This window comes from Platichthys flesus, chromosome 17 (genome assembly GCF_949316205.1).
Source record: "Platichthys flesus chromosome 17, fPlaFle2.1, whole genome shotgun sequence".
Taxonomy (NCBI): domain Eukaryota; kingdom Metazoa; phylum Chordata; class Actinopteri; order Pleuronectiformes; family Pleuronectidae; genus Platichthys; species Platichthys flesus.
In genome coordinates this window covers 14,719,762-14,732,734 of record NC_084961.1, presented here as the reverse complement: position 1 = coordinate 14,732,734, position 12,973 = coordinate 14,719,762, and the positions used below count along the sequence as shown (strand labels likewise).

At 42.5% G+C, this 12,973-nt stretch overlaps 1 protein-coding gene across 2 annotated transcripts in view; it reads right to left on the bottom strand.

The window, feature by feature from the left end:
* Positions 1–6,927, bottom strand: part of LOC133972864 (growth factor receptor-bound protein 10-like) — a 43,740-nt gene extending 36,813 nt beyond the window's left edge. The window contains exons 1-3 of one of the 2 annotated variants that reach the window (XM_062410466.1): positions 6,757–6,927; positions 6,524–6,580; positions 3,990–4,097 (exon numbers count right to left, since the gene is read on the bottom strand). In XM_062410466.1, the coding sequence (XP_062266450.1) occupies positions 3,990–4,040 (51 nt within the window). In that variant the 5' untranslated portion in view covers positions 4,041–4,097; positions 6,524–6,580; positions 6,757–6,927. The remainder of the gene's footprint in view (positions 1–3,989; positions 4,098–6,523; positions 6,581–6,756) is intronic. The other variant, XM_062410465.1, reaches the window with a different exon arrangement.
* Between the last annotated feature and the right edge of the window lie 6,046 nt (positions 6,928–12,973).

The window sequence follows — 12,973 nt, the reverse complement described above, 5'->3', positions numbered from 1 at the left end:
TTCTACTGTGGTAATATTGGTTGAGACAGATGTCTGTTAATGTGATGCAGTGATGCTAAATTGACCTGCAAACTTTCAATCAGAACTAGCAGAGTGAACCAAACGTAGAGGAACCAGAATACAGCCGCCATTGTTGTCTTTATTTCTGACACAAGCCTGTGACAAAGAGCAACAGTGACGTACGCTGTGACGTCATCGTTTCCCAAATACTCCGTTTTGAATAAACACATGGACACACAGAAACCAGAGGTTTTTAAACTCTGGAAGGCGTTTACAAATTTAGTAACTTAGTTTTAGTGACTTCAACAACTGAATGCTTGTGTTGACGAACCACAGAGGAAAAATATTGTTTTGCTAAATATCTGCTTTAATGTGGACAGGGGCTTGGATGATGACATCATGTGTTTTAGGGGAGCTTAAACCTCAATGTGCATGTGGACGCGTGATTTGATGAATCTAGACAAGAGGCCAAAGCGCAGAGGAATATTTCCATTCCCAATATAACTGCATTGTTTTTGAAAGGCTTACTTTTAGGACATTCTGGTGTATTAACTACAGTCTGCTTAAATCATCTTTTGGAATGCTGGCTTGAAAGATGTGATCTACCCCTGCTTGTTTTCTTTCTCGCTCACTTGGATTCCCTGTCCCACTGTATCGTTATGGAGATTTCCAGACTGTATCTGCTCTTTAAACAAGCGTGAAAAGGAGGAGTCTTCTCGATTTCCCTCGATTTCACTGGATATGTTTCTAGAGGAAAACTTTTTGCCTGTTGTTTTGATCAGCTTGACATATTTTGGTTACTCTTGTGCGATGATAGATATCCTGGAGCTACTCTTTACACGTCTTTCATCATGAGCAAACTTCTCAAAGCCTCTAAAGCTTACAGCCCACAGCATTGACATCAGGGCATTTCAACATACTTTCTCTCTCTTGAGCATCACACTTCCTCGAAAGCACAAGCACAAGCCCATTGCAGTGGGGACTGCTGCTTAAAGCTGCTGTCCTCTGACCTCCAAGAACAGGAAGAGAGAGCTACAATTTATGTTCTCTGAGGGAACAAGCATGTTCAGCACCGCTGGCACAAATCCTGATGTTCGGGGGAGAGGATCTGTTAAACACTTCATTCTTTCCGCTCTTCTGATGGTTAAAGTCATAACTTTGTTGAGCTTCGAGTCTGTGGACTGTGGTTCCCCAGTACTCTGTGGTGCAAGCGCTCGGCCATCAACAAACGCACACTCATACGGGACATGTGGAGATGGAAGGAAAAAGAGAGAGAAGGAAAACAAGGGTTGGTGGCTGCTTCCTCAGAGACGTCTCTGGCACAAAACCATGGTTCTCACTGACACACACACACACACACACACACACACACACACACACACACACACACACACACACACACACACACACACACACACACACACACACACACACACACACACACACACACACACACACACACACACACACACACACACACACACACACACACACACACACACACACACACACACACCATTTGGAGACATGCCTGGAATGCTGCCCAGATTCCCAAACATGCACAGTGTTATGTATAGTGTAATGTAAGTATGCAGAAAACAGCTCATTTGCTCCTTATCTATAAACTAAACCAGGGGTGTCCAAACTACGGCCCACAGGCCATCTGTGGCCCGCCATCCATTTTCAATTGGCACACCTCAAAAAAAAAATATTAAAAAAAAAAAAATTATAATTTTTTTTGGGAAACTATCAATTCAGAAGCACTTAAATGGCATTTAATTACAGCACTTTGTAGTTTTGAAATTGTACTTTCTTGATTCTTGTTGTTCTGGGTTTGTACCCTTGAATGCACTTATTGTAAGTCACTTTGGATAAAAGCGGCAGCCAAATGAAATGTAATGTGATGGACTATGGCCCACTGTATTGCAGCTGTCCCTCAAAATTAGCGGCGTGAGTGGCCCAGACCTTCGTATTTTTTTCTATATGTGGCCCTCGGGATAAAAAGTTTGGACACCCCTGCACTAAACCTACAGTCACTGCTCACAGAGAGAGACTCCATGGGGTATGTGTGAGTGTTTGTGTGTGCGTGTGAGTGTGTGTTTGCCATGCTGTGTCATGTCAACTGGCAAGCTTTACATAACACACTCACACACACATACACACATACACACACACACACACACACACACACACAGCAATGTTGTAACCCACTTCTCTCCCTCCAGCCATCAAACTGTTTTTTCTTTGGATGCTGGGTGGAGGAATGTTGTTTTCTATGGGGATTCAATTCACTATTCACTCCAGCCTAACTGGTGCAAAAACCCTTGAATCCTGGAAGCTAACGTGAACCAATCTAACTTAATGTCAGTTCAACAGGGGCTCAGCGGTCCCACGGTTCAGGTTAGCGGGGAGCTGCATTTTTTGGACCGCCGTTAAGAGGGATGAAGCAGCTGAGGCTACGTCGTCCCATTCGTCCCAGTAAGACGTCATACAATCAATCGCATCCTTTCAGAGCCCACAGCTTGTTATTGCTGTTTGTTTAGTTCCCTATTTATAGACATCCACGGTGCTCTTTAGCCAAATTTTTTAAGTTACTGGAGGGTTGGAGAGAAGCAAATCCAAGCTGAGAAACAAAGGGCTCATTCTGCAGGAGTTGGACAGTGGATGTGGGTCCGTTGTGTTGCTGCAATGCCATATTTCACCTGACTAGACTGGGAGTCATTCACTGAGAAGCAAGTAAACTCACAAAGTCAGTGTACACATGTTGGTATTTAGAAAGAGAGGCGGATTTGGATAACTATACACCTATGTAAGTACTACTACATATATACTAATCAATATTTGTATTTACAATGCTTTAATGTCTGCAATCTGGAGGATGTTGTTCATACAGAGAATTACTACCAACACTGAAGCATTAGCATATTCTAGCTTCTACAAATTCCACCTGCAAATGAACTGTTTGGTTCCTAAAGCTCCCGTCAACCAAGCCACAGCCATCAAAGTCAGAGACAGACAAGAACCATTCATTTCAGGTATGCCAGCCAATTCTTTCATTCAGACCCAATTAAATGATTGGCTGGCATACCTTGTTGGTCATGATTATTAAAGTCCTGTGAGGGTCACAGACAACAGCTTTTTACTTTTTATTCACTGATGGCTATCGGGATGTGAAAAGGAATTCAACAAATGAGATATAAACAGTGTTTTTGAAACAATTGACAAACCCAACATGAAATATATTGTCATTGCAAATGAGTGCTTATTTAGCTCCGTCTGCTGATTGTATGGATCAACCATTTGCGTTAGATACAATTGTTATTGTTAATGTTGTTTTTATTATATCATTTTATAACATTTCACCAGTTCATGACTGAGATGAGGGGAAATGATGATACGGCTATAAGGTTGTTCAATGTAGCAAGTACACAAGCACCTAGCTAACTAAATAGATAGCTTAGCTCCATCTGAATTTTCCTGGGTTCACAACTATTAATTTGACTAAACGTTAGCTAATACTTTGTGTAGGGATAATAAGAACGTGCTTTAAAGAAGAAAAAAAACATTCAGTGAACCAATGCTCAATCCTATTTACTTAGCTCACACAAAGTATGCTTTGGCATTAGCATGCGCGCATGACAGCGTTATTTTCTAAGAACACAGATAAATTGTGAACTATGAGGACCACATTGATCAAGGATTACTGACATTTTGACTTGTCAGAAACTAATTAAAATAACATAGGAAGGATTATCATTGTGCATGTTGGCTCAAATACAGGACCTGAACGGAAGGGAGCTATTATTAGACATTATGAGCTAAACTTGCACTTTTCCTGCCATATCAAGTAAGAATATCCAGAATGAAAGACATTTACTGTCCTATACTTATGAGCTTTTCTGTTGCATGAAAACAGAAAAGCTCATTACTCTGACGTATTCTTTACGCTACTGACCAGCACACCCACAGGCGAGACACCAAATATTTACCTGGTAGTTTGGGTGATGTAAGAAGTAGTCAGGGCATCCCGCTAAGGCCATGGTGTTCTTTCAGTGTTCCCTCTGTAGGGAAGGACACCCACTGGTCTCACCAGCACCCTGCACATGAAGGGAGGATACAGCACAGAAAACCGATTGAAAAAGAGGAAAGATAGCTACCTATCACTGAAATAACACATACATTTACTCCGTAAAGTTGCTGTTGCATCTGCACCATTATTGGTTTGTAAAACCTACAGAAAAAAGACAAAAGCCCTAAATCTGACACTCTTCCAAAGAAAAAACAAACGCATGCATTTGTGAATGACTGTGCATGCATGGATGAACATGTGCACACCGAATCCAATGTAAACACAGCCATTGTGTACAACACACACACAAGTCAGTTCCCAAACAAAGCCTGGGGCTTAAGACTAAATAGGACACCCTCTCTCTCCTCTCAGCACATGACCACTCTCCACCTGCGGGACTGATGGACAAGGCAAACAGGGGGAGAGAGAGGGAGAGAGGGAGAGAGTGAGGGAGGGGGAGAGGATTTCTGAAGGAACTTGAAATAGGAGTCGGCTATTTCGTCTGCATTGTGCAGCATTATCTGCCTTGAGTAAGCAGGGGGAAGCTGTGCATATGTGTGTTTGGAAAGACGATACACACACTGCAGTAATGTTCAGCTCTACTGATGTAATCTATTTATTTTCCAGTGTTATTGATTAAAGGGACATTATTGATGCATTCTAGAGTTTTCAATACATTCTGAATCTACATCCCAAAACTCATGCCAAACACTATGATATGAAGATGAATGCGTCCCTCTGCCCTGTAGCTGAAATGTTATTCTTAGAGCAGAGCTTTCAATCCCTTTTTTTTACCTTTAATTCCATTTTGAATGGAAAGTCCTACCCTCGCTCATTTTCCAGATCACCATAAAAATCCAATCCCTTGGTCCCTTGAGAACTACCATCTACCCACCAAATTTCACGGGAAGCAGCGTTAGGATTTTGGAGACGTACCTCATAAACTTTTCTCTCCAGATTTGCAAAAATAAGAAAACACTCAAAAGAGGAAGAAGTGATTTGTTAAGATGGATATTTCTGCAGCCTACAAGTGCTGCAACTGATACTGCTTCCTACAAAAGGTTTGGCAAAGTGAATCTACACAAACGCACACACACACACACACACACACACACATACACACACCGAGCTGCATCTCTCTCACTAAATAGCTCCTCTCACTCTTTGACGCTGCTGGTTTCTCTTCACTTTCTCTCCCAGCGTGTCTCCATTGTACAGGTCATTATATAACAGATATCAGATGGTTCAAACAATATCTCTTCCTCCTTCTCCTCCCCCTCCTCTCCTCCCCCTCTCTTTTCACCCCACTAATTACTGTTTCCACTGGGGCTCTGCTATCTTTAGGTTCCTCTGCTGACTGAGAATGTGTGTTTAAATGTGTGTGTGCAACTGTCTGCAACTGTGTGCACGCGCTGAAAAGACAGCCTCTCTCCGCTGCTGGTAATTGCACACTTTATTTCCCTACTGTGAGCGGTTTTGTATCTCCTGTTCTTGCGAATGGCTTAAGTGTGTGTCCACACCAATCAAAGCGCTGGGCAAAAGGGCAAGCTGGGCAGATCATATGGGCGGCTAATAAGCCCGAGAAGCAAAGCCAAATCTCAGAGTGCTTGACATTTGCTGACATTTGTGGTTCCTCCTGCAGAGAAAGGGAGTAATTCAGCTTTACAGGTCATACGGGGAGATCTAGAGAATTAAATGGATCGGGAAGCAACTTAATAATGCCACATGTGTGAGTGTGAGGGTGTATGTGTGTGTTGGTGGATATAATACACCCACTCCTGCGTTTTTTCCAAGGACTCAGATGCTGACATGGAGAGCTTTTTTCCCCCCCGGCAGATTATTGCTGTACTATATCATCAAGAGAGGAAAGAGAAGCAGCAGCCTCTCGGGAACAAGCAGCACCTGTGCATTAACACGAAGTATAAGTCTGCCACTATCCCACCTATATAGGCCCGGATGACACCTGATCCTAAAAGGACCTGCAGTCTTCTTTGTGCATCAGCAAGGAGAGAGGGAAGGAGGAAGTTTAGCAGTGTGCAGAGATTAGCCTACATTAAGTCACAGCTAATGGAGCTTTATGACAGACCATCAGCACACACACACACACACACACACACACACACACACACACACACACACACACGGATACACACTCAGGCAGCTTATCCTCCTTGAAAGTTGGATTTAGTGGCAGAAACAGGTACAGTGAGGGGATGACAGTCCCCGCTGATGCTTCTTAACTCCAGCAGAGCATCTACAAGTGAATGGTGTGTGGGTGTGTGTAATAAGAGTTTTTGTATGTGTCCCATCGCACCATCAGCAACAGTGTCTAAATGTGACTGCAGTGAGGTAGTGTTAAAAATAGCTTCACGCTCTGTAAACAATAACACATTGGCTTCAAGAGACACACACTTTGTACCCTTTAAATGACACTGTCCCAATGAGCCGTGGTACCTGCAGGAGTTTGAAGTCATTGTCAGAGGTGTGCACAGAGACTGTGTGGAGCCATGGCTGGAAAAATACAAAAAAACTCTGAAATGAAAATGAGTTTAGAAACATTCCCGTGCGTATTAATGCGTCTATAGACTGATATTGAGTTAGAAGAGATACATCTGAGACTGAGACAGCAGCTCCAGACCCCCACACACACACACATCTCACACACACAAATAAACCAAAGTGCTTACGGGTAATGAAAGGGCAGCTCCAGGACGCAGTGGCTCAGGGGATCGTGTCCAGGACGCACGACGCAGCAGCCGGCGCGCTCCTTCGACTGTCCTCGTCTGGACCCTCCACACAAAACTACTTCACCCCCCCAAAAAAACGACTCCCTCCGTCCGCTGATCTGTTGTCTTCACCTTGTCCCCCCACCCCCAACCCGGAGAGCCGTCCCTGCACACACGCACGCGCACACACACACGCACACACACACACACACACTTGTTCGCACACCCAACACTTGCACTCGTCCAAACACACGCACACATGCACTGGTCTCTCCCCCTGCACTTCCCCGACCAGCTGACACTTCTCGCTCTGTCTCTGCACACACACACGCACACACAAACACACGCACTTACGCACGCACCCTTACATGCACACACGTACAAACAGGCGCTCCGACCCCCCCACCCCTGTCTCCCTCTCTCTCTCTCTCTCTCTCTCTCTCTCACTCACTGAAGGAAACTCCTCTCTCCGCCCCGCCCTATTCACACTGCAAAAAATGATCCCATCTTTCCTTTCCTTTTTCAAGTTGGAGGTCTGTAAGCATATCTGATAATAACCCCAAACAAGTCCGAAAATAAAGACTACACATTTTTAGATATCCCTGAAGATTAACTTGTCTTGTAGTTGCTATACTCACCTATAAATGTACTTTTGGAGTTCACTTTTTAAAGGGGAAAAATAACTGTGGAGGCTCGCATCTTTTGCAGTGGTCAAAACCTGACTTTAACCCTTCCAGCAGAAGGAGGACTCCACATGCCTGGACTCTGAGCTGAAGTGAAAGCCATTAGTGTCACACCATCTATCTGGTGTCACTGATGCAGGTCTGCAGGTCGACACCGTGTCCCTGCTCTGAGACCGGCAGAGGGTTTCCTTATAGTGAAATCACATCCTGCACTCTTTCACCAGCAGACCAAAAAAACAGTCCCTACCCTAACCCTTGTTTAAAGCAGCACCACGAGAGAAATTTGATAAGGTTATTATCTCAGTATCATAAACACACATTACAGTAATCACATTTGGATTGGGTAAATTAATATATATAGCCTGTGCTATACTAGCTCAGCAATAGTATTTGTTCCATTTATATTATATATGGAAGCCTACACACTTTCACAGAATAAAATGCCCACAAGTAGTGTTGCAAGTAGACTATAAAAAACACTGATATTAAACCCTTTAATTGCACCAATGTGGTAGTGATGAAGCAGCAGCAGCCCTCTATGAATTATTAACTGTGGCAGGCTATGAAACTGGATTCAGACATTCATGGTCCCCAAAGGATGATTTCTAATGATTTTGGATTGACATACTGTCCTTGTACCATTGAATTGATTACTGTGAACTTTGGTGCAGACATCCCTTTTCCCCACAAGATAAAATTAAATAATTCTTCAGGATCAATTACCTTTTCATCTAGCGCCGACACTCGTTCAATATGTTTGATTTTGTAAATGTGTTGGCTTATTACCAAATATCTGTAAAGCTAATGTCATTCCCATAGCATCTTTGGTTTAATGATAATGCATAATATAGCAGGCTGTTAGTATGCTAGTTTTAAGCTGCCATATATTTACACAGAAACAGCTAGGTCCTCTCAAAAACGGCATATTTATGTGTGTGTTTGTGTAAATAAACATACAATATAGACACTAGAGATGTTTACATTTTATTTTATCTGAAGCGGCAGTATCAAGGAATATAAAAAAAATGACAGTTCTGATGTTATATCAAAGAAATTGTTGTATTGCAGACAAAGATATCGACTGAAGTTAGCATCCTAACCGGCTAACTTGGGACCATACCATTCCATCTTGTAACACCACCTTTTGCCTCAAGAGGTCACAGTGAGTCACTACAGCTTCAAGTCTGTCCACAGTCTACAGCTTGTCTCAATTCAGGGCTGCATCCTTTAGAGGACACGGTTTACCCGCCCCACGAAGACCGCCTCCTTTGTGGGACCACAAAGGCCAAACCAAAATGAGACAGTCTGGTCTACAGGGTATTTACGTTTTTTTGCAGTCACCAGCTCATCCGCCCTTATTGCTGTTGTTTGGCAACAGTGCTGATGAACTGTCGGACATACCAAGAAGGTTGAAATGCCCCTTGTTTTCCTTTTAATCCGTGTTCCGTTAGCTGTTCGGTTGAGTTGAGGAGCGATACTCAAGAGTTGGGCATCTCGTGCAGTTCCTTGTTTCCTAATATGAGTGGACAAAGAGCTTTGCTGTGATATGCTGCCCCCTATTTGTATGGAGCCAACTCTTACACATTCCCCCCTTAATAATTCCACATTAAATTCAGGGGTCCCCCTAAATGGCTGAACATTAAATGGCATATCCCAAACCACTGAAGCTCCCACTAATACTACATATACATGCTGGCTTTAATTGCTGTTTAACTTTGTCTGCGGGTCAAACATTGTACTGTTAAACCATCTTTGACACCTCCTCTCCTTTATTCTTCCATCAGACAGCAGCCATTCACTAACTCAGGCTTCACCCACTCACAGGTTAACTTAACTCTTGTCCTTATCTGCTTTCAGACCCGCAGAATGAGAACACACGTTTGGGGTTGACAGCAGTTGAGAGGGAGGCTTGGAGAGGCGGATCCAGTAAAGAGACAGGATACCTTATTTGAACCCAGCTATTCATAATACAGCACTGCACTCGACAACATTCACATATTTTGAGGTTGGATGTTTATTATATACTCCATGCTAAGGTGGCACCTCCTCTGCAGCCCAGACAACCCAAGGACAGCCCAGATGGAGCCGAGTCTTCCAACCAACTGGTTCACACTTGCTTCTGGCAGACGTCCTCCTGCCTCTGACAGCCGGTATAACACATGCAAAAGCCGGCCAAAGATCTAATATGAGTCTGAACACACATTAGCTCAAGGCCACATGTATACAAGGCTTTGTCAGTTTTTTCTGCAAACAAAGTTTGAACTGTATATAGGTCAAAGTTACAATATATTTTCAGGATCAGCCCTCCACATCGACCATCGTTCACAAAACTAGGTGAGATGGGTGGTATCAAACTACCTCACCATCACATGGGAGAGCTCATTCTCAGTTACTGAACTTGGCAAAACCTTATAACATTACCTCTTAAAAAAACGGTTCATCACTGAACTCAATAACTCTTGCATAGGTTGTGGATGTCCATGGATTGGAGCCTGTGTTTCTCAGGGATGGAAGGAGGCATTTGTCGGCCGCTCATGGAGGAGCTTTCGAAATGGGTCAGTCTAGTCACATCGCTTTGATGCAATCGGTCTTTAAAATGCAGACTCTGGCGGATGCAGCCCCTGAACTCTCATAGACAAACCAAACAATATAAGGTACACAGAGAGGTTCTGTGTACATTTTTTTCACAGACGAATGGACACCAACATCAAGAATTGGAGATGAGACCCTCCATCACTACAAAGCACAGTGTCATCTAGGAGGTATAACAGACTTTAAAGGCTTGAGGTCTGGCTTGCTCTGTTTGTTTGCATTCCGAGCTAAAGTGCAATAGAGTTACTCAATCGACAACAGACACAGCTTGGTGCTTCCCACTGAAATTGATTAGTCGCACAAACCCAGGATCATACACCTTGTTTTGAAAACACAGGAGAAGCGTGGCTGTTACATAAAAATTCCTCCCTGACCCTTGTTGGGAAATAGTTCGGGCGTCCCCAGATGTGGTGGAATCTGAGTCTCTCCAGGCCTTGGGAGGTCAACGCAGATACACAACCAACACCACCACTCACAACACCACCATGGGGTAAACTGTCTTCAGTTGTAAATACAATATAGGCCTACACAATCCTTATATGTGATGCATAACAGGCTAAAGAGTAACTGCAACACAACCTCCTTTCTGAACGCTGTTTTGATGTGTGATACAATTGCACCATTAACAGGCCATAAATGGTCAGGTCACAGATTGAGTGTGTTGTGACCATTTGGAATCGTCTGAGGGCGCTGCGGTGTAAACAAGACCAACCACATGCAACTGGGTCACCCTGACCGTGTGTGTGTTTGTATGTGTGTTTGTGATCTCTTTCAGGGTTCAACGTTTCTGCTTGTGCCATGTTTTGTAGGTGAGTCACTTTGTGTGTGTGTGTTTGTGTTCCTGGGTGTGTCTGTGCGGACAGCGTGTCTGTGGTTGGGTGGTCTGAGAGCAGATGTTGATAACCTACTGTTTTTTTATTGATGCTATGACTTCGCCAAACATAATATCATGTAGAAGAGGAGTTTGGTGTGGAGAGCTGGGAGAAGTGGCTGATAGAGTTAAGACCAATGGTAAATAAGCTAGTAGGGATGGTAACTGTGCGTTCACCATGCTCCTCTGAAGCTTCTATCTTCCAAGTCATTGTTCCAACATCACTGTTTTCATGTGCTTTGAAGTTGTAAAATTGTGTTGTATTTTTTTGTTCACTTTCCAATGGACGGTATCACACGTGACATATGCATATGAACAATTAAAAAACGTGAACATGTAAACATGTCTGTATTGGCTAAAAAGTTTGGTGTTAGGCGCGTGTGAGTTGGACGTACAGAGTGTAAGAGACAAAGTGTAACATTTGACAACTCGTGTACCAAAAATGTTGATATTCAATGGTGGGATGTAACAAAGTACATTCACTTTGTCACTGTACTTAAGTACACTTGTATGTACTGTACTTAGTGGATTTATATGCAGGTGCTCTCACGTTAACTCCATTACATAAATAAGCAAATATCTGTGTTGTCTACTGCACCAGATTTTCACTATTAGACCACGCCTCCTGCAGCAGCAGTATCACGGGTGAAGAAGAAACACCTGAAATGGCTTCAGAAGAGGCCAAGACTCGGCCATAATCATGTATGCAATTACTGTTGCATTAAGGAAAAGGCTGCACTCGACAAACACTTGTATAAGTTGAATATGCAGGTACTTACTTTTACCCAAGTAGAAAAGATTATGTGGAGTACTTTATGATAATATGCTAAACTGCTAAAAATGGCAAACATGTTAATCATTACAGCTGCCTAATATAAGCATGTTACCAACATGTCACAGAGACATAAGACAACATTTAGCTCAAAGCACAGCTCTGCCTCAGTGCAGCCTCACATTAGTTTTAGACTCAGAGCAGATTTTGCATCAGTTGCGGATCTTTGACAGTTAAATCCAGATTAACTATTACGCCATGAGCCGTAAACTATTTCAAGAACCCAATGTTTTCCTCCATAGGCCTCTCTCCTTCTCTTTATTACCTTCACCAATGGCACTATGTTTTCACACCTGTTTGCTTTGTTTTTTGTAAAATAGATGACTTATTATTACTTACTTACTCATTCATCTTAATGGGGGAAATCAGGTGCATTTAAGGGGACTGTTACATTTGAGTGTTTGTAATTTTGAGCAGCTTGATTGGATTTAAACAGTGACTATTGGGCCTTGATGGTGATATGCGCACTACTGAGTGATATACTTGTGTTCGGATGTAGATTAAGGAAACCCTAAATAATTTTTTGCTAAACTATTTTCGTCTCCCACGGATCCCTCTTTGACTCAGCGGATGACATCCCGGGAAAACGTGCAAGTATTGTGCAATAACTTTACGTGTAAACACATTTAAAACTTGACTCAAGTTCTTTTTGATCATACAGTTTTCTATATTTTCATCCTAAAGGCTTATCTTATATGATTCACTCTGTATAGGACATGAATTATACACTGATTAAAATCAGTTACCAGTTTGCTTCATTTTGACCATTTATCTCATTAACGCCATGAAAAAAGTAAGTGATACTAGTATACTTCTTAAATATTGTATCTGCTGATAAATTCACAGCATTCTCTTTCAGAGTTTATATTGTACAGAGAAGAGAGGAGAACTTAAATTCTCAAAATTATAGCCTCAAAAGTAAGATTCCGATTTGGATTTATTGATTGTCTCTAAAAACATATGTGTCCTCTGGTCATTGCTGCTGTCTTATAAATATGGTTGCATGGGCTGTTGTTGCACAGTATTTTTTCAAGCATCATTAATCCATTAACACCTTGGTAATCATTAAATCTAAATTAGTCACAAAATGTTTTTCTGTCTTTCACCTCAACATGGGATTGGGATATGATTAGGCATATACATTACACACTTCAATCTTATTAAGAGCTTGGAACACTGTGGTGGGATTCCGAGAAATGT